We start from the raw sequence: 25,333 nt of genomic DNA, 5'->3' as shown, positions 1-25,333 counted from the left end.
AAACCTACCTTAGAACTCAATCTAGGCCTGGTTTGGGGGCAAATACAGCTTTTCTAATGGATCTAATGATATGTGAAAGCCCTTTTGAATTATACTGATTTAAACAATGCTGAGCTGGTTTCTACACACCAAGTGTATAATACCAAGAACTGGTGCTAGCTATTCAGAGCTGTTAACTGTAGTAAACTGAAATAATTTCTCGGGAAACTAAGAAACCTGCAAACGCAACTTAGTATTCCCAATCTGACTGTTAAAGTACGCTGGCTAACGTGTGACTGCCTGTTATGCTGCCTCGCCTCTACAAAGCTGCTTTTGTGTATGTGATTCATATGCAGCATTTTAATTTCAAGTGTGCTTACTTTATCATGATTCTGCCAAAGCACTTGTTTGGATCTGAATTTAATATATAATCATCTAATAGTTGAAGCATGTCTAATTTATATGTATTTTAAACTGGACTTTTTAACCCTAAATATTAGACATTTACAGTACTGTATACAAATATTTTGGAAAAGGACATACTCTTGTTTAACTACTTAAATATATCAAACTGGATAAACTGTTAACTCTGCAAACTGGCATTCTGGTCTGAATCCTAAAGCTGCAATGAAAAAACTGCAGTTATGATGATATCCCAGTTGTTTCTGTCTTATTAGATAAAAATGCCTCTACAAAGCGTATTGCAGATAATAAGATCTCATTCTTTTTTAGTATTGTTATGTTACACTTATTTATGCAAGTCGTTGCTGAACATAAGTACAGACAGAATTACATCCTTATTCAGGCTTGATAATTAAGGGTTTTCTCACTTAAAATAAGATCTATAAAAGTTTAGCTAATAAGGTAAAATTCTACTCTTATTCAAAGCACTTAAAATGCCACAATTTTTTGTCAAAAATTCTTTAAAGCTTTCTTAACCAAAAAAGTCTAAATTAAGGCCTTGATAACTTAATACTCAATACACTTTATGTATTCCTCTATTGCAACACCTTTTAGAAACACTAATAATTGGTAACAATTATTTAAAAGAGATAAAGGAAAAAATTATCTGCTGTCAATAGCAGACCTCAGGATCTGTTCATTATTAGTCTTATTTTTAGATTTCTAAAAGGAAAAGGAGTTTAGTAAGTTCAGTCAATATTTATTTTCTGCAAAGTAAAATCAAGTAACATTAATGTAAACATATATAATACACAAATATTAACTCAGTCCATTAAACCTTTGTGTACCATGGCACTGAACTTATGGCAATCATGTAACTTGAAAATAATGTTGCTTGTCAATGACAGAGGCTTCTAAATCAATAAATACATTTGAAAACAAGAGACAAGTTCACAATATGAAAGCATAGTACCTGAAAACAAATGCTACAGTACGTGGGAGCTCTTCTTTAGAACTGTGTAGACAGAACAATTGTCACTAAAACTCTCTCTAAAAAAATAAAATACTTTGTTAATAGCTACTATTACCTAAAGTTAGGTAAATCATGCCAGATAGCAGAAAATACAGTAACTGGAAAATGCAAAATAATTTGGTAGGCTCATCTAATTCTTCGGCATAGCTGTGTACAAATCAAGCAGGATTCTCTGTTCCTTCCTTAAGCCTTTTTCTTTTTTCTTCCAGTGTTTGCTTAAATACTTTTTTCAAGGTATCGTAAACATATGGTCCATTTTCAGAATCGAAGCTTGTCTAATAAAAAGGAGAAATTTTAGTTGTTAAATAGATGACATACAGCAAAATGCAAAGTAGATGACCAATATTTTAAAATTAGTTTTCAGATTTATCAAAGAAAGCATGTGTTTTCTATAGGAGTACATTTTGCTAAGTATTTTCAATTTTATGCTGACTAAACATTAAAACAAATTGTTAGAAGGAGAAATGTCATGATTGTTTTTAACAGATGATGTGTCTGTGGATTTACAAGAGATCAGAAAGCAGTATGATGAACGTTCTGTTCAAATTTCACCTGCTGAATCTGAGAAGCAAGCAGCTCTGAGCTGCACGATAGCAAGCTTAACCTGTCACTGGTATTAAATGATTCCAAAAGCAGAAGTTATTTATACCCATACTATATTAAGGGCCTGAAACACAACTGAATTTCAATGCAATTTCAGAAAATTATTTAATCTGATGGAAAGACTCCAAGTAGTACAGAATCCACAAAAACCTTTGGTAAGCCACTCCCAGTGACTAATTATTCTCACCACTTAAAAATTATCTTTTCCCTAATTTGAGGAAGTCCATGAATTGGCAATGATCCAGAAATAGAAAGATGATACTAAAGGATTAAGTCTGTAGTGCAAGAATTTAATTTTGTTGAGAATATTTCCTACCCTTTATGTAGGCTGATTATTATAAAATGGAATCTCTGAAATAAATAAGAATGAGTACGTTAAGTGTGAAGGAATTACTGTAACTCTTCTCACAGAGGCCTGCTCTGTTGATTCACCCTTCATGAATAAGTACAATGTCATGGAAAATGGTTACTTGCCTTAGTGAAAGCTCTAATAGCACGAGCAAGTAAGGCCTCCTCCACATCAGCTGGTAGCATTTGCAAGTTCACCACACAGTGTAAAATACAAAGGATAGTCTGACACTGTTCCTGGTGGGTAAAAGAACAGCAGCTCATTAGAAGCAATATTTTAATGAAAAACATTTAAATTTCAGTTTTAGTTAATTGCTACTTAAATATCAAACTGTGCCTTCCTGTATTGAAACCTTCAGGTGTAGGAGTTGGGGAGGGAATTTTCTCTCGTAGTGTACCACAAACTGCTCTGGAAATTTCTAGAAGGTCAGGCGTGCATCTGAAGAGTTATTTTTCAAGGTCCCCTACAAGAACAGTAGCATTCATGTGAACTGTCATGGAAAAAGTGAGATTTGAACTTTTCAGCCCAAAATTCTATGCATGTTTAGGGCTCTTTTCCCAACTAGCAAAAGATGATCTGCATCTCTCTGTCCTACCATTGGTGTTGTAGACAGACACCTGGGCAGCACTAGCAAGGACGCATAGAGGAAGCAACAGTATCTCTGTGACTGACAGTTCCCATCCCTTTTCCAAGACAGACAGATCTCCACACTGGAATGTCATTTAACAGTGAAAATTAAATTAAAACTTGACAGATTTCAGGGAAGAGCAGCACCAGTACACATAGGGGGCTGACTGCCTGGAGAGCAAATTAGCAGGGAAGAACCTAGGTGTTCCAGTGCATATGAAGTTGAACATGAGCCAGCAACAGGCCCTTGGGGCAGCTTAAGACAGAGCTGGGCTGCATCAGACAGAGAGTTGCAAGCGGGTCAATGGAGGTGACACATCTGGAGAGCTGGGTCCAGCTCTGGGCTCCTTGCTACAAGGACATCAACATACTAGAACAAGTCCAGTGAGTGGCCACAAAGACGATTAAGGGACTGAAGCATCTGTCATACAAGCAACCTGCTCTAGTCAACTCTTGTTTTGAGCAGGATGGTTGGACTAGGAGATATCCAGAGGTCCCTGCCAACTCAACTATTCTGTGACTCTGAAATAATACAGAATAAGGTAAGACAAAATCAATATTTTTAATTAATAAAACTGATTATTTATTTCCCATTCATTTATAACAGGTGTCAAGAAGTTATTTTTTATTTAATACAAATAGAAAGTTAAAACACTGATAGAGAGGATTCTTCAAGAAGAAACATGATGTTTTTAGATGAACTCAGGAATTCTATACGTCATGTCATGAAGATGGTGACTCCACATAAAGTCCTGACCACCTACTGATGAGAAGCTGGCTATCTGGAGTCTGTTAAAAGGGGCTATATTTTCTTCATAAATACTTTGGAAATAAAGATTTTCCAAAGAATTATGAAATGAATTTGTGTAATTAAGAGATCAAGAATAGAGGCTTGGGTTTTTTTAAATTTACCTCACATCTAGAACTCTGGGGAAACAATTCAAGAGTTTGGCTCAGAAGTACCTCAGTTATTCATAGGCATTTTAGAATACAGATGGCCACAGTTCTGACTTATGTAGAAGAATTTGGCCTGGCATCTGATTCCTTCAATTGGCAAATTCCTCCTGTTCCTTGTGCTACCTCTTCCAAAGCTGATGGATTAAGAAGTTTGCGCAGCAAATATGACAACCATTAAGCACAGTTGCCAGGTGTGACATTAACTAAAGCCATACATCGAGTCACAGAGAAAAGGTTTCTCACCTTTGCCTCTGGATCTCAAAACTGCAGAATTTGCAGGGAAATATGCTGAAGTTGAGCTTCTACTGAATGGTGTTCAAATACAGTATCTGGTATTTTTCTTACAATGTTCATTGTCATAGTATTGATTACAACTCATACAATTCAATAATGCTCATTCTGATTTTTAAAGAGACTTAAGCTGCCTTTTCAAAGTGCGATTCCCTTGGCTCAAGGCCATAAATGAATAGTTTAACACACATTAACAAAATGTACTTGACAGTTAAAGAATGAATTGACATATACAGTGTCTACCTTTCTCAGTAAGTAAAGTGCATCCTGTGATTCTGAGCAATTTTTTGCCAGCATGTCAATATCATCTTTGGATATAATAGGTTCTTTCAGCTGCTCTATCCAGGACCACATCAAGCTACAGAGGATAAAAGGATCTCTTTCCGTACAGATTTTATCCCAAGCTCCATCTCGAGAATTCAGTTCTTTCTTTAAAAAAAACCCACAAAACAGAACAAAACTGAAAATGCATCATCTATTTACTTTTGCCAACATTCTCTTTGATTGTAGCAGTACTTGGCTGCTTACATTTCAATTAAAAAAAGACGAGTTAAAAAAATTAATTTCTAGTTTTTTTCCAAAGCATCAACATTAGTCAGCACTAATACAAATGATTCTTTAAAAACAAAGGATGACGTAAAAAGTGCAGGTCAGAACCTCCCAGTTATCTGCTAGAATACATAAAAACCAGCTTTGGATTCCAACTTCAAAGCAAATGTTGCAAGGAGGATTTGGTTTTGAGAATAAGCAGTCAAGTTTCTACTAAATTTTTCTACTTTTACACACAGAACCCTCTAAATAAAAATCAACACAGCTCTACCTTAAAATCTGTAGTACTTTTATGCTACCAGCAGCCAAGTTACAGCCACGGATAGCTGCATCAATTTTCATTAGTTAGTAAAATGAATGAACACAACCAGAAACAATGTTTGGTCCTACTAGCGATGCACCAATTTGTTGGTGCATTTTGCTTGCTTTTGAAAGAACTGACCCATAATTGACAAATACAATCATTTACTGAACCACAGTGCCATTTCAAAGCACATGGTGGCATTTTTGCCATTCTAGGAATTAACCTAGGTGAAATATGCAGAGCCCATAATATTGAATCAAGTTAAAAATTACCTGCCACATTTCTACCTTCTGCTTTACTTCATCCTCTCCCAGAAATTCATTAATATCTGCAAGTGCTTTTGCTGCCAAAATTCTTCGGGCTTCCAAACTTAATTCTGACTGCAGAACAATGTGTGGGATTGCCTCTGACACATCTTTGCTACCTTGGCTTTCATATCCAATGGTAAAGTTGACTTTAGAAGAAGAAGAAGAAGAAGAATCAGAGTCCTTGGAGACACAGACTTTTCTGCTATACATATTAGTCTTGTGGTCTTTTCTATGACTAATCTCACTGGTAAAATTACGCCTTGGTGTTCCAGGTTCCCCGGTATTGTGGATAGATGCTAGCCCTGAAGAAAAGGTTCTGCTGCGGTGTACTTCTTTGCTAGAGTTCCTTCTGTGATAAAGTGAGGATCCATCTTTTTGTCCATCCAAATTAAATTTACCTTGACTCCAGAACGTGCATGTATTACGTACTAATGCTCTGTTTAAATCCAACTGTGGCTTTTGTTCGCCCGTGGCAGAACACTCCTCACCACTGTTCTGCTTAAGTTTGTTGCACAGTAACATCTGAACAGGTATTGTCCACGCAGTTTCTCCTTGTTCTAAAAGAAACTCCGTTTTTCTTAAATCTGATTCACTGTAGCTTAGACGCCTTTTCAGATGAGTAAGAGGCTGAAGGCATTCAACATTCCTTCTTTTCCCAAGAGGATCACATTCATGTCCCAGGGAGAAAAGAGAATTCCGGGTCTCAAAAGTGGATGGGTGGGTGTGGGACGACTCCAACGTATCACTGTCCTGCCTTGTGAGTTCTCTATCTAGCTGTGTGGACACCAACTGAGAAATAGTCTTTTCAATTTCAGCTGAGAGATCTGGTATATCTAACAATTCCGCCTCTATCACTTGTCTGTTTTCAGCCACATCTATCAACAATTTGCAGACTAGATGAATAAGTTTTGGCACGTGTTTGAGATGCCTACTCTCATAACCATGGAGCAGATGTCTCTGACGGGTCAGGTACTGGGACAGTGTCACTGTGTGTGCCTTGGGCTCACAGCATGCAAATACATTTCTCAGAGGAACCAAAAACTGAGTGAATTCTCTGATACATAATAACTGCCCTCTAGTCTGAATAGAATTGGGCCTTTTTGCTCTGACAAAAAGAATTGCTTGATCGGCACTCATTCTTGTTGCAAAAACTAAGTAGCAAGCTATGAGAACACCTGGAAAACATAAAGACAAGCATTAGTTGAGGAACTATTAGACTAAAATAGTGCAACTACAGGATAAACATAGGTAAAGATACAGGCTTTATGCTCTCTATTACATGATGCTGTTACCTAAGTATAGCTGCATTTGTTGGTCCACAAGATAGTAAACCCATTCTCCCTACACTTGCAGTGAGAGGTAGTTTCTCACCACAGCGTCTCTAGGAGTTCCATCATTTGTGAACAATGGTGGCTTCTACAGGAAGAACATAGGCAAAAATGTCTTGAAAGAAGTAAATGAAATTTTAGCTGTTCCACCAAATCTACCTGATCTAACAATGAATGGCAGGTTTGTAAACATGTAATAAATACTGGATAACGAACGTGTACTAGGTGAATTTTTCCCATCATAAAGAAGCTGTCCCATTTGAAGGTAACAGGGAATTACTATACAGACTTAAAAATTTTCTAACCTTACATGTTTCTGTTTTTAATATTAAAACTGATCTCCTCTAGCCATTCAAATCATGTTCACAAATCTGTTCAGCATTTTTAACCATTTTATAGATTGCAATGATATAGAATCTAAACAAATTATTAATAATTTATAACCAGAAACTGGTTTGCATTCTTAAAAAAACAATTCTGTTGATCTTGCAGTAGAGTGCATACCTGTCCGACCAAGTCCTGCGTGACAGTGAACAGCTACCCTCCCCTCCTGCAAGGCGAAAGCCATTACTTTTACCATATCAAGGATAGTAGTGAGAGATGCCACCCCATAATCCTTCCATCCAAAATTATAAAAATAAACTAAAATAAAAAAAGAGAGAGAGTTATTTTCTGTTGTACCAAACGTGAAATTTTAAGTACTATATGCAGAGGAGAGATGACTAATAAATGATAGTATTAAAATTGCATAATGGATCATAGAATCTGACTACATACTATTTGCAAGAGATTTTCCCATTTCAGTGTATGCTTGCTATTGAAATTTGATAAACACATGAAGCTAGCAAAGATTTGTCAAACTAAAGTTCAGCCAGAACGTAAAAGGTGCCAACAAAATCGAATGATTCACACAAAAATTATCGAGCTATATATAGATAGAAGGTGGTTTTTTTCTTTTTTAGAAATAAAAGCACTTCTTCCGTCAAAAGCTGTTTCTTACAGAGGCACTTTTTCTCATCTCACCATAACAAGAAAATACAATACTGTCAATACAAATGTCCTCAAATGAAATTACCTGTTATTGTCTAGATAAGAAAGCATGCATTGTACCAGAATTTGAAGCAGCACTCATGTTTTATATACTTGTGAACTCAGAAGAAAAAGAAAACTTTAGCTGTTGTCCTTTCTTTACACACCTGAACATAAACCCTCCATCTCACTCTACATATACACAAGCTTCAATAACGTGTTATCGACTCGATTGTATTTGCCAAGATTCATGTTTATATCCCATTGTGTGCAACATTTCTTGCATAGCTACTTTTAACAAACAAAAATTCAAGTAAAAATATCTTTAAGTGCCAAAATCGATAATTAATGAGGAACAGCAGCAGGAGTGAACTTACTTCCAGCCTCCATAAAAGCTTCAGGAAGGTAGGTGAAGCCGCTTTCTTGTTCCAGTGGATTCCCACAGCTCGCATGCTCCCCAGGACGCTGAAGGTTAATTATGGTTTTTATGCCACATCTTAAGGAAGGAATAGACGAGTCAAAGTATTACATGCAGCCAAAATCTTCTTATACCTTATTTTCTGAAACAAATTTTTTCTTAGTGGAGAATAAATCTTTACCTGTATATCATTTAAAATGAAAGGCCCTTTATCAACAATCCAAATCTATGTTGACAGAGAAAACGGATCAGGAATCACACTAGCAATACCTACAATAAAAAATTACTAAATTTGTTACCTTTCAAACTGTTCAATAATGTTGTACTTTTCAATTAATTCTGTTGAGGGTCGAGCCATAGCCAGTATGTTATTTGTTACCCTGAGAAATTAGAAAAGTAGACAATAATGTTATTAATAATTTCATGGGTAGGAATAAGAATACTATGCTATATTCAAGAAAGACAGAAATAGCTGATGATTAACTAGAAATTAATTTTCAAAAAAATTCTTCTATCATATAGTGTTAGTGATAAATCTTGTTAAGCTGATACAGATATGACATATATCAAAAGACCATTACTGGAACTGTTTAAATGCCAGGCCAAGGAACATACTAAAAAATTCCTCTGAATAAAAATCTGGACTCAGATATCTGTTTGGTCCTTTAAAGTTTGTGTGCTTCTGAATAGCATTTGCTGTTACAAAAAAATCAGTACGACTGTAAAGATACATTTCATGTCAATATTACTGCATATTAATTTGCTTTGAACACATACCTTACATTATTTCATCTTCAGTAAATGTTATTATTTTTAATTCTACCATGAACACATTTTAATTAATTTGCATTTTAAAACTTAGCAAGAACTGTCTATAACCCATAATAGTTTTTTTATAACTCATGACAGATAGGTATGTACTCTTTTGGATCTGAACCAAACTTACTGTAACTCAACAAAAATCTTTCATCATCTTTACTGGGCTATGTACAATGGCCGTTATGGTTTATTGCTAAGTTGTAATTCTGAATCAAGCAATTATTATGTTTTATACTTATCAGTAGCTGATTTAAAAAAAAAAAAAAAAAAAAAAAAGACCTTGTTATTTTCCTTTGAATTCTCTCTTTTAATAAATACAATCAATGCAGTTACATTTAGTAGGAGGAAATTCTGCTTATTACCAAGAAGAGTAGAGCCCTTTAATGGCTTGCTCCTGGTCACTCCATCGAGCTGGGTTTTCATACTTGCAAGCACGTCCACCACATGCCATTGAACACTGCATGTGACCAGGAATGACATGGCGAAGGTGCTCCCCTACTTTAGTATACTTTGCTGTCGGACGCCTTGAACTTCCTAGTACACAGACAAAACCAGATCTGGTAAGGAAGCTTACAAATTCACCTCCACCTCAAAAGTATGGGTTCAACCTTAAATTGATGAAGTTACAGCATAAATACATGGAATATATGTTTACGGCTCATTTTTCAACACAGACTTAAAGTGAGGATTCTGAGGGAAAAAAGTTGCACGCATTTCTACAGAAGCTGTTTTTTCTCACAGTAACTTTGTTTTTTTTGATGAAGGTAGAGGTGTGTGATATCCTTAGCAGCAGGTAAAAATGTCACAGTCTTCTTCCACCTGAAATAGAAAATACTTAGCCATATACTTGGTGTATGTGCGAACGTATGCTTCTATTTTATCTGTTCTTTATAACCGTGCTGTCAGAGTGAAAAGCATATATTAATCCTTGGATAAGGATCAGTGAACAAAATATAAAATACAGGAAAAGAAACTAAAACCCAGTATTTTATGCATATATATAAAAAATATAGTTAACAGAACAAAAGTATATTAATTCAATACCAAGAAAATAACCAGAAAACTGCCAACAGTCTTAATGAAAAGTACTGTACTTTTTTTTTCAGGAAAAGTTGTATCCAGCTCCTCAGGGCTCAGGGACGATACCACCACCATAACCCGGTGAGTCGATGATGAGAGTACCTCTACAGCCGAGCTCCGGCGCCTCTGGATTATGCGAAGAAGGGGATCGGAGGAAGAATGCCTCCGACCCTGGAAAAAGTTGCTGAAAATACTCACTGCCGAACGCCGTCGGGGTGAACCCTGCATGACTGACCAGCCCCAGCTACCACCTAAGAAGGCTGCTGAGGACGCACTGGTAGGAAATCCAAGCTGCTCAGCCCTGAAACTGCGGAGGTCTGTGCATCCTTCGGTCCGCTCCAGCAGCTAGTCAGCATGGGCTGAGCTGTCTCCATAGTAACTAACAATGAAGGCGCTGCTGCCAGCTATCTCTGGGGCTGCTCCATTCCATAGGAAAGGAGTCTGTTTGGGACAAACTGTTCTGCTGCTGATGAAAATAGTTGCATTTCAAACATAATTTTGAGAACGGACTAGGAACAACCAAAACATTTTCCATAAACAATGTGAGTATTTAGTTAGTTGTAAATAACATGCATTCAGAACTCACCAAGACACAAAATACTAGATTCAAAAGAACAATTAAAATGTAGCTGGAGGCTCTGCTTCCTGAGAAATCTGTAAGTAAGTACATTATACTCCCCCACCTCTTGGTTTAACATTCTACAACCACCTCTCCTCCTCCACTTAGTTGCTCTAAAATGCATCATTAGCTCTGTAATGATTGGGATTAGTGTGTTCCTACTGAAATGGTTCAGTACATGATGAATTGTAGACTGTTTGCTCTGGACCATTCATATCTTCTAACAAAACACAATTTGTTATTCAAAACAAAAGGCTTATTTTTTTTCAGGGCACAGCTTTTTTATAAAGCAAAGCTGTTAGCCCTACAGACTGAGATAAAGCAGATTATGGGACAGATAAGATGTATCCGATGAGTGGTTTAGGCTTTTGAAGGTAGATATTAGGCGGCAAATTGCCTCCCACTTTGCTTCCAGTGTGCTAAGGAGAAGAATGAGCTGGCCAGAAAGACTGCAACACTCCTGAAAGCACAAAATCTCATGCAACAATGTGGAGAACAGACTATGGCAATGTTAAAAACCACTTCTGTCATCCCACTGTCTGTGCATTAGACTGCACATTAAAGAGAAAGACTGAGAAAATCAAGAAAACCCACTTTAACTTTATTCAATAAGCAAATCAATTCCACTGCATTTTCCTAAAGATATACACTATCTTTAGTCTGTTTCTTTATGTACTACAAAACCAGTAACTCCTACAGAGGAATCTGAGCAAGAGAAAGCTCTCTTCTGATAAAAAATCATACAGCAAAAATCTGTTTCTTCTAGGTACTGAACAGGAATTGAGGAACTGAATTTTGAATACTGCACCGCAGCTCTTAAGGAGATGTGGTAAGGTTTGCTGTAGATACCAGGCCTGAAACATCAGCAGTGATGTCTATGAGAAATGGAAAATGTCAAAGCTGTGTTAGCTGTTGTCTTGAACCTCTGACTATGCTAGCTGAACAATAGAGGTGAGTGGTATCAAGAGGTGAGGAAATATTTAAATATGCTTTCCTTTTGGAGGTTGGGTGGAAAAGAAAGGAGATTAAAAAGGCTATTTCCAGTGCTACCTATGAAAAGTGTTTTCTAATTAATTATATTGCTTTCTTATATTTAATTCTTTTCCTCTTTCTCTTCCCAGAATCTATTCTTTGGCATATAACAAATGACAGTGGATCCAGGAATTAGCAAAATAAAATGCTGCACATCATTATTTTCCTACTGAATCTAGGAGGATTTGCAAGTACTCACCTAAAATAGTAAGAAATAATTACATCCTGTAAGAGTTTAAACACTGTGTTAGAAAGTGGAGTTTTGTTGAAGACGTGTTTGTATTTTTAGAGAGCTGGGCATTTTCTGAATGCAAAAATCTGAGTTTCTTCAATTAAGAGATCTGACAATATTGAAGTTACAGAAAAGCTCAACATATTAACACATCGTGTTGATGATAAAGTAAAGCAGTTTGGTTTTGTTATAGACATTTTATGTTTATAATTGGGTATAATATTTCTGGTGTTTTTATAGAATAAAGGTTTTCTATGGAAAGTATTTTTCTTCCAGAATTTCTTTAAGCATTTTTTGTGAATGGCATATCAGAGAAAAATCATTACCTGAACTCATATTTGCAAGATAGAGACTGCTCTCTAGCAGCGAAGAATATGGTAGTTCATTCTGCAGTAAAACTCCTGCAACCATTGCAGTACCTGTTGAAACAGCAATATGTTCACTGAAAATCTAGAACAGAAGCTCAAAAATGCAAAATAAAGCTGAGTACCTGACGCCTGGTTATAGAGTTGTCCAAGGCTTAAGATCTGGGCAGACATGGACTGCACTTTCTTTTTGGTGTGCATCTTAAAATTCAAGAGCTTCACTGTCTGTCCTAGCAATTAAAAGCTTAGCCAACTGTGTGTTTCAAGCTCTAGAGTTTGGCTGATTATGTACTTTAAAACTGTGTGTTTTATATGGACAGGAATCACTCAACCAAAAGCATCTAATGTAATGCCATCTTAATTTTATCAAATTCTTTAAAGTAAACATACAACCAGAGATCTCAAACCGAAATCTTGCAAGAGGCAGTTTCAACAAAGCTAATATCATAATGGCAGCACAACTTCTAGATCACACTATTTATCATTTTAGTTGGTATTTGCCAGACTGTCCACAAGCTCTACGCCTTCTCTGCTCTCTTTCCTCCACTCCTTAAGTCTGTTGGCAAGTCTGAAGTCACATATATGATGATTCTCCTCTAACAAGAAAACTGAACACAAGAGTCTGTCTTAAGCAGAAAAGTTTTTTCTCATATTTTAATATAATTTCTAATACAAGGTAAATTCTATTCTGAAGACCTTCTATCTGACAAAAAGAAAGCTAAAGGAAAGCTGTAAACGTGAACATATTAATCAGTCACTGTGATGTTTAAATAAACCATTTACATGGATTTTGAGTGTAAATTCTTACCCACTGTAAGATTACCATTGTTTCTCTTACCTCATTAGGAAAACAGTTGCAAGTATAACAGCAAAAGCATTTTTTTAATACCAAAGTACATCTCTGCTGTATGTATAACTATAAAAACTTTACTGAATAGACAAACCTTAGGTCCCAAGTTCTGCAAAAACAGTGTTAGGATTCAGCAGCATAAACAGTGTTTTAAAAGACAGATTTGCTGAAAAATAATATTGTGGGGATTAGGTAGTATAACAGTCTTGTTCTGTGCTGAAGTGTCGTGTTAACTGCTTGCTGTTCATTGTCCACCTTTTACCTGGAATTCTGCACAATTGTTTTTAAAGTAATTATTTAAATAGATTCAAATAGAATTCCATTCATTCAATTATTACATTATCTACCACATACTTGAATAAATTATTCTTTCAGCAATGCTAGTGGACTTCACAAAGTCACCTAGAATGGCTCTGTCCTTTTCAAGATGTTCAAAGGTGGGAACAGAATACACATACACATTAATAACCCTCTAATACTGCCGTATCAGTTGCCTCAAAAAGGTGAGAATTACATTGGTCTGTGAAAGCCAGAAGGCCTGTTGAAACGTCAGTGATGCTCAGAAATGCATTTCCAATATACACGTAATAATGAGGATGAATTAAGATGAGTCTTAGTAAAGATTAAAGAGTATCTGAAGCATTTTCTACTCAGCTACTTGACCATTTGACTCTGCACTTTTAAAGAACCAGGCAGTTCCAAGTGGTTTAGGATACTTTGTCTGTGTGCCTTTCAGTTTGCTAGATTGACTTCCCGACAGGTGTTTTAAATTGCACAGCATGATCAATGTGAACAATTCCCTTATATTGATTTCTGAAAAAAGCAAAATTGTGACAAATCACTTTACAGAGTTACACTGCACTCCCTCGAACAGATGGTAAATATTGTAATCTGGGACAGGAAGTACTATTTCAGTGTTGATGTTACTAGAGAGGGGTATTACATTCCTGCACAAAGACTGTTAAAGTAAAAAAAAAAAATGCTGAGGTAAAAGAAACAACTCCTTCCTGATTCTTCTATGTACCAGATACTCTCTTAGTTTTTGAAAGGGCCTCTTCAGTATTTTGTTCATCACATGAACACTTGATAGATGCTAGAGATAAAAACAAGCCTGGAGCCTTATTCCAGGTCATGGTCCTCATTAGCTGTCCCAGGGAACTGAGTCACATGCCTTGGGGCAATCATGATACCACATAAATCAGATTCGTTCAGTTATCTCTGACATGCATTTCTATTCCTATGACAGCAAAGAAGGTGGTCTTTTAATCCCTGTTTCCCAGTTGAAGAAATGGAACAGTGTGTCAGGTGGTGTTCCATCTCTTTATGTTTTATCACAGAAAGCAATGTCATTAAGCATGCATAAACACAGCTAATGAATCCAAAACATAGTAAAAATAATGTCTGTGTTGTTTGCTGACTGAAGTAAATAGCAGTACCACATTGCCCAAGGAAACAAGGGTTTCTTGAAATCACAATACACCATCGGATGTCAAGCACTAGGGGGGTCCTCTCCAGGTGTGGATTTTAGACCTGTTTTGATGTCTGTATGTATTTTTGACACACACCCCACCCCACCCCCACACTTTTGAGCAGACCAATTCCTAACAGAAAGCATACAAAATTTTTTGTTTCATGTTAGTTGCACCGTCGATTCACTTGTTGCATTTGGTAACGTGACAGCTGTCGAGTTCTACTTACTGCTTCATACATGCAAAGAGGTGACTTTCTTGCAGAGGAAACAGTATAGGCATGCTGCACTATCATAGGTCTGTGCTTCCACTTTCTTTTAAGGAGTGAAGCAGTTTTTTGTCAACATCCCTCTCCTCTGGAATAAAAGCACTCCTCTTTGTAAAGTTAGAGGGTGAGTAGTAAAGTGCCATGCAGCCAGTAGGACAGATGGGAGATCAGGGATCCACAACAAAGCAGGTTCTGCAACTAACTGGTGGACAGACTTACAAAGGAAGAGCATAAAGGAGACACACCTCACTGGTGCACACAAGCAGGCTGCAGGATGAACTCAACAAACTAGCAACGGGGTTAGCAAATTAGCAACTGGCTTAGATGTCACTCTGCCTTAAAACAAGGAAGATTCCTTTTTCGAATGTCAGGATCTGAAAATCAGTGGCTTCCAGTCACTGGGCAAAATTTTTGCTCCAGAATGAAATGAGAGAAAGGAGCAATAGCTAATGTTTTAGCAGCCAGAAAACAATTATATAGCCAAGAAGTGATGAGACAAGAAGATGCTGGTCTCACTCTATCTTAGCAATTAAGATGGCTATTTAATAGATATAATTACTATCTTTTACTTCAGAAAACATTTTCAAAACAGAGAGGAGAGCTTGCGTTCCATACTGGAACGATTCCAGCTGGGGCAGTTCAGCTGCTGGCATGAACAGTAATCCCATTGTAAATCTCCCCACTGCATTCTGTGGAGCTACCTAGTAACAGTGAGCTCCCATCTCTCCAGATTCGTGTGGATTTGGTGAATAAGATGACCACAGACCTCATATGTCAAAAGATTACTTTTATGTATTAACATGAAAAAATCTTGGATAAGCTTTCAATTTTTGAAGTATCAGTGTATAAGAAAAGCTACTTTAAACTGCAAATATATTAATACAATATAGGCAAATGCTGATGCTTATGCCTGTCACATAAAATTCTGAGGTTATTGTGGAGAAATTTTTGGAAGATAACGGCCACCTGGTCCTTGATACCGACATGAGTAATTCTCTGCTAGCTGCCTCTGTGTAAAGAACTCACTGTTCAATGTTCCTCTCTGGCTTGCCACTGCATAGAGGGCTATTGTTTAGAAAATTCCTTAACTAGAGATATGGAGTGAAGTTGAAACATCAAGTAGGAGGTCCATAGGCCTATGCTTTTCGCGTGTGCTTCTTGTGTTGTACCCATTAAATATGAGTTATGTTGTGTGGACAGTAGCTTAGAACCAATCACAGCTTGTTTAGCTGTATGCGATCACTCCCTAATAGTATATAAGATGCTCTGTGCTTAATAAAATTGGATCAAGCTGGCAAACCATATTGGTGTTATTCTTGATACCCGGGCTTTATCCGTCGACAGGTTGTTTTTACTATTTTCTTGTAAATTTGTTCTCTCCCGGTTGTGGTCACGTGTAAATAACTACCCAGTGGCCAAATTTTTAAAGGAACATAGTCGATGACAGATGCAGGTAGAGGCTATGCTAACTCAGTACCCAAGCACTCAGGTAACACCCCTAAAGTTTACTTTGAGGCCTGATTCTACAGGTACTTATCTTCCTGCTTGTGTGAGCAGTCCCACAGAAGTCAACGGGGTATTTGTCTAAATATACGTTCATATGGGATAAAGTTTAATTGCCAAAATGCAAAGTTCTGTAAACTGCACTAATTGTTTTAGCTAGATAACTAAAGATAACTTAGATAACTAAGACTAAGCAAAAATACAATAGTGTAAGGAGGTCTGTTTATAGTTAAGGAAGTGGTTAACAGCTACTAAACTATAACTTGGTCTCTAAATTCAGGCTTTAAATCTGACATTTTAAGATTCGCAGATCATGAGAGTTTTTAACAGAAAAATCTTCTAAATTTGCTGAGACACAGTTAGTGACTTCTACAGGAAGCACTGAGAAATGGAACAGTGTTTTAAATTACAACAGACTATCTAATTTTAACATTGCCAGGAATAACAATACCTTTATTTCTCAAGTTCTGTGAAAATTTTAGATAACTGGTTTTTGTTAAACTTTATTATTATGAATAATGAAGCAAAATGCAAAGCTTGTTGTTCTAATGTGTGTATCGATAAAAATCTTGCTGATAATAGATATTTCACAAATACTTAAGCTACAATTACCAGAAGCCTTGAAGGCAGTTTTAGCACTGAGCACACATACTTCAGTAGGCACACACCTCAATTCCCTAGGCTAATTTGAAATTTACTACCTATAAGCAAACACCAAAAAGATGGAAAAAGAAAATAAACACATAGATACAGGACAGAGAGAAGACAAAGTAATAATTTAAATAATTTTACATAGAGTTTAGTTATATGTAATTTACGCAGCATAACAATACTACAGCTGTTGTAAAACTCAGTGGTTTCACTGGGACCATAACCAGAACTGATTTATTATTTCTGTATGTGCTTTTCCCACTTTAGGAAAAAAATATTCCCCATCTGTTTTAGTAAATGGTGAATGTCACTTAATCATTAAGTTCGATATTTATGAAGGACTGTAACTGCTTTCACATACAAAAGAGACAAAAGAACATAATTCGTTAGAAGATTATGTAGGTGTTGGTCTGGTGATTCAGTATTTGCTATTCATAGATTTTTTTGACATAAATAGCAAGAAACTGCAAGCTAAACTGATTGACAGGTCTACCAGTTGACTTGATTCATGTTATTTAAATCACATCAGCTTTCTGTGGTAGTGTTAATCCAATAGTTAACTGAAGTTATTTTAAACTACCTTGAATAGGCTGGCAGCCAGTAATTACTATTGAGAGCTATAAAGAAGATGGTGTAAAATTAACTGTTCTACAGAGAAAAGGGGTGACTCAGATACTCTTGATCATGAATATCATGTTTACTAAGAGACTATAAGACTTGTAAGACTGACTACATACAGAAGAATGAAATATTGTCAGTAATGCATTTTAACAGCATTCAGAAGTGAAAAGTTTAAAAATGAACTCTGCAAGTTAGAGGAATTATTTTTCAATCTTATACATCAAAACCGTAGTAAATTTACATGAGTTTTAACAGAGTTTCAGTAATTGCAATTTAAGACCTTACCTGTTACCCTGCAAAAAGAATGAGTGACTGTTGATCCCTTCATTGTTGCAGTATCAACCACAAGAAATAGGTTGTAGGGAACTGACACTTTACAGAAGAGAAGCTGAATGATGTTGCCACAGTATTTCCTGTAGTTAATAGGATTCGTGATGGTAATCTGGGAGAAGCCCGTTAACTATCTTTTCTTAAGACTGTATGAGGAGTGCCTGTGCAGATAATCATCCCATAAACTGCTTTCTGTGTCTGCCTAGATTTTAAAGGGATTGAGGCAAACAGGCCACACCAACCTGATGTTTTAGTAACTGAATCTTCCATCTCTTTTTTTCTGTTCACCTCATTTTCCTATTATCAACCACAAGTAAATACATAAATATGTGTGTCTACATGCATCACATAACTAAGCACATAGCTAGAGATAATTTTGTGAAGTTGCATTAATCACAGTTAAACTGATACAGTAATTTTGAAATGCCAGGAAAAGAAAATCAGAGATGTTTCATTGTTGTGTGGATACACCCCGAACAAAACATTTTTTTTCTTGCCCAATAAAGTACAGAATATAATTGAAATATTTACATGGAGTATAAATTAACCGAATTAAAAGTAGTATCTCAAAATCGTAACAAAAATAAGTTCATCTGAATGAAAAGGATGTAATCTACTAAAAAACAAAGGAAAGACTTTGTTGATTTAACTAAATACTTGATAAATAAATTAGGATACAATATCTTATTCTACCATACTAAATCAATTTGAACCATTAAATACTAGCTTGCAGAAAAAAGGCCTCCATCTATTTCCCTCACTTTCCTGCATGTCTTATTAAAAAATCCCTAGCATTAATTAAGTGCTACTCACTGCTCATCATTAAAAATGCCTCACAATTATTTAGAAACAAAATATTTGTATAAGCTTCTGTTGATAGGATATGTGTATTATTTAAACAAGCAAGGAGAGCAAGCTACAGGAGACAACTCAAGTCTGATGCCAACAACCTTATTAATTCAGAAAACATCATCTCAGCTGAACATGTGCCTTAATTTTGGCCAATAGAAAGATGGAGAATGTAACAAGACTAAATAATTTTGTTAATTTTCAGAAATTATTTTGAGGTCAAGTTTGTGCTGTATACTGCTAATAATAATCAGAAGGAAGAAGAATCCAACTATTTTTCTACATTACTGAGAACAGAGACATTTAAAAAGTAGTACTTAAAATTACACATCCAGTTTCTTACTAAACTTGCAGGGACAAAATAATCACATGCATGAACTAACTGCATCCAGTCAGCTTAGAAAGCAGAAAGCATCATTTTTACATACATGTATGGACATCTGCGCAAAAAAAACCCCTTTAATAAAAATGGGGCTTCAAAAGATTTGTACACAATTTTGGAAAACACGCTTTAAAATCTGAAGAGACTGTGGAGCCTAAAATCTTACACTGAACATCTTTCTCTAGAAGTTTCAGTTCCACAGGTGCCAGGCTCCTACAGTTTGCCCCGCCTGCAGGTTGAACTGGAGGGAAGGCTCAACACCTCAGAACCACTAATCCTTGCAGGTCCCTGTGGGACCAGAACTGGCGAACAGCCCCACTGCCTCCAGCAGCCCAGCTCAACGCCAGGCTCTAAGCACACAAAATTACGCGTTCACTTAGGTGTTTGTGAGTGGACCCCAAGCAGTAACCAAAGCACGTCACTGCTTTAGAGGTCCAGCAAAACGCAGTGTCAACTTCCTGGGAATTAAAAACCTTCAGTAGGAACCTGTATGAGCATCATGGAAAATGCAGGGTAGAAAGAATTTGAAGTTCAACATCCTGCTCAAGGCAGGGCTGACTCCCAAGTTAGATTAAGCACTGACAGATGCCCTGTCTGAAGATCCCTGCACAAATAACACTCCTCAGTAGCAGCATCGCTTCTTGCTTTCATCACAAATTAGTTGTAGTCATTATAGAAGTGGCTCTAGAAATCAGCATTTAACAATTATGAGTAAAGGGACACATTTTTCAAGTGTCAGCACACAAAAGATGTGTTAAACAAATGGAGCATCTGGTAAAACGTTTTGTAGGAGGAAATGGAGGAAGTCAGTATTTTTTTTAGTTGACTAAAGAACAAAGAGCAGCTTTAGATAATTAAGAAATATTAATTAAATTCCTAATATAAGCATACTCTTTTGGAGAAAGTTCCAAATGCTCACATTTGAGAAGCTGTCACTGACATAGTGTTTATTTTCATATGGATAATACAGTAACACTATTTACCTATTTGATTCCCGAGGGAGGTTAATTCTTGGATGGTCTGGACTCTCAGTGCAACACCCTGCTGCCATACCCATCTGTAGGTGTTAGAGGTTTGCTGGGTTGCCCTTCGTATCTGTTCCTACATTTGTACTCTTCAGTATTAAATGGCAGTTTATTCAGCTGAAGAACAATTTTTTTCTAACGATTTGGAAAGTTTAGCTGGTTCCAGGAATGCGTGCCAAACGTGTTTGTTCAAACAGGCTATATCATCATATTTTTGTCAAGACAAGGCTTTGTGTAACTGAGGATGACTTTTGGGGGGAGTTAACCACTAGGTTTAAATAATTTGCCATTTCCAAGGAAAGAATGTACAGAGTAGGTGGGATGCTAGTGACTAAATGAATAATCTTTATCTCTCTAGGCTTGGCATTTTCCTATTTAAACAAAATGAAGAATCCCAGATCCTCTGGAAAATAGAACTATGATTGCCATTTAAAGATATTAACAAGGTTTTTAGGTAAGTAGCACAGGATCATTATGCTTCTGGCAGCTTATTTCTCTTGCACTGCATTGGCTGCCTCATGGCTACCTTACAGGAGACTTAGCAAATCCACCTGTTCCGTGACCTTAAATACTAATATATCAGATTAGGCAGGTAGACAACTGTCTAAATTGTCTCATACTGAGCTGGATGCAATTACAATGTTTGACCATTGCTTAAACTGCACTGTTTTCATTGGTACATAGACAGAATCCAAACACCAAATTATCCTAAAACTTAAAGTTTACTAAAACCTAATTTACTTAAAGGTTAATTTTAATTTAGTACAAACTATGTATTAAAATTCCTCTGGCTTTGGACTTTTCCAGCTTCACCTTTTTCTTTTTGCTCTTCTCGTAGTTTGGATAATAAAAATCAAGTAATGTTGCTTTATTTTCAGCTTGTATTGAAACATTGCAGGGAATGCTTTAGTTTTGTGTAACTTTATATGAAATGTTATGAAAGTCTTTTTGTAAGTTTTGCTTTTAGATATTTTTAAATATCTATTTCTGCCCCTTAAGCATAATGCAGTACCACTGCAAATCAATCATAAAAGCAGGGTCATAGCTGTGGTAGACCTCGACTACACTGGCAGCATGACAGTTGTGAGATAAATATACATGTTTAGCTGCTTAATGAGATCCCAGAGCAGCAGCTCACCTGGGATCCCTGTCCTCTCTCATCATCTGTACTTCTGACAATCTCTTTTCCTGTTTGTTCCACTGTTAGCTAAAACTGCCAGTAAACGACAAAATGGCAATGTAGTGAAACGTTAAGTAAAGGCAGCATAGTAATATGAACATTTCAATACAAAAGATGGTCCTAAAACTGAAGAATTGTATTAAGTATTACTTACAAGTCATTCAATGGACTTGCAATGCAAAAGCTGCTCAGGAAAACAGTTTATAACCTCTTTTTAGCCACAGGCTTTAAAATAAAAGAAAAATTGCAACTTAAAATAGACAGAGATATAGAAAGGAGAGTGACAGCAACGCCATCTAGCTCTGCTTTGTGAGATAGCTTGTTTTCTACATATATGACAGCAGTATCCACGTATCTTCAAAGCCCTCATCCAGTAAGTCTCCTTTGGGTTGCTAGCTCTGTCTTTGAAATAACTGGCAAATGTCAGGTTGCTGGAAAGCAGAAAAAGAAATCTTTCTTCTATAAGTTTTAGAACTTCTGAAGAGCTACCATATAATACCTTTGAAAAAGCGCTGTTTAATGTATGCATAATTTCTAAGAAACATTGGACCTGCTGTGGTTATGCAGAACAGTTGTCGAGTTTATGCACAATAGAACTTAACTGTTCAAAAATGGCAGACTAGGTAAAGGAAATGAAGAAATGTTAAAAAAATTAAGTAGCTCTAAGGTACTCAATCCTTTTAGGCATTTTATCATGTGCTTTTTGCTAAGGAACAAAACGGTCAAGCTCTGTAACAGAGGGAACTGTTTGAAGAACCAAAAAGATCAAAGGAATTTAATGTAAGTGGCCAGAGATCAAGAGCTGCAGATAGTTCTATCTCCCTCATCTTCCTGTGATAAGATTGAGCGCAGGAAAAACTCCAGAGTGGACAGAAAACTGAGGAAATGGGTACGGTTTTGTTATTTTCAACAATAACAAGCTACTCAAAATCAGGAGTAAAAATATTTACAAATTTCTGTATTTTCTTGAAAAAAACACCACAGAATACAAGGTTAGAAGTAATTTTGGTTTTGCTGTATATTTGCTTAAGCAATTCTGGAGGCTGAACCTTGTTTCACAAAGAAACAGAAAAATCTATGCCTAGTAAAAGTGTCTGACAAAGGAATAGGGAGTCACTGTGTCACAGCAGAGGGTGGAAGATCACGGGGCCATGGTGCCTCATGCCACTGGCTGCAGCTCAGAGGTGCTCAGGATTCCCAGAGAGGTTTGCCATGGGCAGAACGCTTCCTCGGATGGAGGGAAAGGACCTTCAGTGAACTGCTTCAAACTAGGCAGGTGGTCTTTAGCCATACATGGCAGTAACAGGAAAGGACTGCGATAATTTTGAAATGTATTTAAGGAGTTACAGGTATAATTACCCTGTACAGGTGAACTAAACACTTTGCGGCAGGCAGCTGGCAACAGCCATCCAGCTCTGGGTAGCCATGAGCTGAGCAGCCTCTGCAGCATGGCAGAAAAATACCAACCAGGGACTCTTTTTGCCTGAAGTAAATGAGAAACCTTGCCTAGTGGAACTGAGCCTCTTTAAACAAGTATGTCTTTAATTCTGAATTATATACTAGCAGGAACAAAATTAAACTAAGCCAGCAAACAATACTCTCCATTCAGGAAAGTGGGAATATATTGAATATATTACCAGAAACTGGGAATATATTTACCAGCCAGGACTAAAGGATACAAGAAATCTTGTATCTTGTCTGAGCCTTTGCAAATTTTTTTTATATTAGTTGTAGCACATTCCTTCCCAGCAACTAGTTTTATCCATGTCAGATTTTACAACTTCTACTCATAATTCCTCCCACTTGTAATTTTATTACTATTATAAAAAATACTCATTATGGTATAATTGGATTTATGATGAAGTAAGATATTACTCAAACATGTGGAAGAAACACTATTCAGGTCAGTTTATGCTGCTACTCAAGGAATCACATTATGGGAGGATTACATTGCTAATTATATCTCTAAGGTGATATTCTTACAGCATCTGGCCCTGAAAACTGTCTCCCCTTATTTTGTCTTTCTTGTCTTACACATGTAGCTCCATGTATGTAAACTACTGAGAAAAAAAAAATAGAGAAATGATTTCAAGCAATACATACTCGCAAATGCTTAAGTTTATTTTGTACATATTCTTTTGGCATTAATTACTCCAGCGATGTGGTACTGTTTTACTAAGTGAGGTGCAGGCATCCTGAAAACATGGCTCTTTCTAAGAACAGAAAAGTAAGGGAGCTGTGCAAAGAGAAAACACTCAAATCTAGATTACTAATATATCAAGTAATCTTTTCTCAATTTGTTAATCTATTGAACAGTATAGTTGCAGCCTACTGGCAAGAGCAGTAATAGCTACATCTAAAACTACTATCCTGAGTTTGGATTTAAGAATATGCCATATGCATGTCCGTCTTTACAACTCCCAAGGGGACCGACTGAGATGCACTTTTTGAGGGTGCAAGCGATGCTCAGAGGTAGGCTGTAACTGCTACAAAACGTGAAAACGCTGCTGCGAAGGGGGAAGTCTCTTTCCATGGCTGTTACCACCTAGAGAAGCTGTGTTCCCCTGCTCTCCTTCATGGTTCCCCCATTCCCGGGCAGACATTACACGCCCTGGCGAAGGTTAAATCCCGCAGTATTATTTAGCAAACGGGAATTATTTAGCTGGCAGGAAGGGCTGGATTACCCTATAGTCCTGCCCCCAGGAGTTACAGGTCGTTGCTCTGAAAACTGTTGGTGCCGGGCAAGTACCCGCGGAGGGGGCAGGACAGCCCCCACACCTCGGCAGCCCAGAGAGCTCGCGGGGCAGAGAGGGGGTGTCCGTGGGTGCTAAATTCCCGAGGGCGGGCCTCTACTCTGCATGTCACCGAGGCAACGAACGTGGAGCTGCTGGAGAACTTTAAGTCCCTAGCTAAGGGTGGTTTTTTGTCCGTGTTGAGCACGCTGCAGTCGCTTACCTCAGGCAGGGGGTGGGCAGGGCGGGAAGGGGCGGCCCTCCGCGGCCGGGGCCGCCGCTCGCCGCCAGCCGCGGTCTGTGACCGAACGAGCAGCCGGGTCCCTCCCAGGCACCGGGGCAGAAGCGCTCGGGGCGCCGGGAGGGTGAAATGGCCGGCTCCTGGCGGAGGGGCCGCGCAGCCCCGGGCCGCCGCCGGGCGTGCCGCGCTGCCATGGCGACGGGGGCGGGCCCCGGCGGGACGGCGGGAGCGGGGAGACCCCGACGGGCCGGGGGAGATGGGGGCGAGCGGGACGCGAGGCGGTTCTCCCGTCGGGCAGCGGCCGCCGCTGCGGGCAGGGACGCGGAGAGGACGCCCGACCCACCTGGCTCCCGCCGCGTCAGGCCGCCGCTCCGCCGCCCGGCGTGGGGAAAGGCGGGGCTGGGGGGCGCATGCGCCGCTGCGGGGGAGCGGGCCGAGCGGCGGACGGTGGCTCGGCAGGGCCTTGCCCCGCCGCCCCTTGCGCGTCCCGGCGCAGCCGCCTTGGCAGCGCAGATTCGGGGTCGCGGTGGCGCGGCAGAGAGCAGGCGCGGCGAGCGCGTCTCCTCTGGCTGAGAAGAAACGCCTGAGGGGGAAGCTGCAGCCTCGTGAAAACTGCGGTGTGGCGCTCGCGTTATCAAAGATTACGGGTTTTTCCCAAATCAGAGATGCGTGAGGGATCGGTGTCTCCCTCGGCCGCCTCTGCCCTGCCCGGGCAGGAGCCAGGCCTTGAGCCTCCTGTAGCTGCCTCCCACCGAGAGGTACACAAAACAGTAGTGCATCAATTTACTGACACCGTTTAATGTTTCTTAGCATCATCAGTCGATTCTTCTTAGTGGTTGAAGTTCGGGAATTTACTTGAAAATTTTCAAAAGACCATGTCTTAGGTAATTTGGGTCTTGGACACAGAG

General features: G+C 38.2%; 1 protein-coding gene across 6 annotated transcripts; it reads right to left on the bottom strand.

Moving 5' to 3' along the window:
* Positions 1-739: 739 nt before the first annotated feature.
* On the bottom strand, positions 740-24,850 carry PTPDC1 (protein tyrosine phosphatase domain containing 1). Of its 6 annotated transcripts, none has more exons than XM_074914129.1 (10): positions 24,769-24,850; positions 12,286-12,378; positions 9,359-9,530; positions 8,477-8,557; positions 8,137-8,255; positions 7,235-7,372; positions 5,367-6,577; positions 4,485-4,670; positions 2,492-2,602; positions 745-1,689 (listed from the first exon to the last, which is right to left on the bottom strand). In XM_074914129.1, exons 2-10 carry the CDS (start codon positions 12,368-12,370, stop codon positions 1,573-1,575), a joined length of 2,220 nt encoding a protein of 739 aa, XP_074770230.1. In that variant the 5' UTR covers positions 12,371-12,378; positions 24,769-24,850; the 3' UTR covers positions 745-1,572. The 6 variants fall into 6 exon arrangements, with proteins under 6 accessions (XP_074770232.1, XP_074770228.1, XP_074770230.1 ...); XM_074914130.1 differs by lacking the exon at positions 24,769-24,850 and adding an exon at positions 24,408-24,501; XM_074914128.1 differs by lacking the exon at positions 24,769-24,850 and adding an exon at positions 17,972-18,053.
* Between the last annotated feature and the right edge of the window lie 483 nt (positions 24,851-25,333).

The sequence above is a fragment of the Athene noctua genome, chromosome 10 (assembly GCF_965140245.1).
Source record: "Athene noctua chromosome 10, bAthNoc1.hap1.1, whole genome shotgun sequence".
In the NCBI taxonomy this organism is placed as follows: domain Eukaryota; kingdom Metazoa; phylum Chordata; class Aves; order Strigiformes; family Strigidae; genus Athene; species Athene noctua.
The sequence above is the reverse complement of the archived record's forward strand: the minus strand, read 5'-3'. Positions and strand labels throughout refer to the sequence as shown.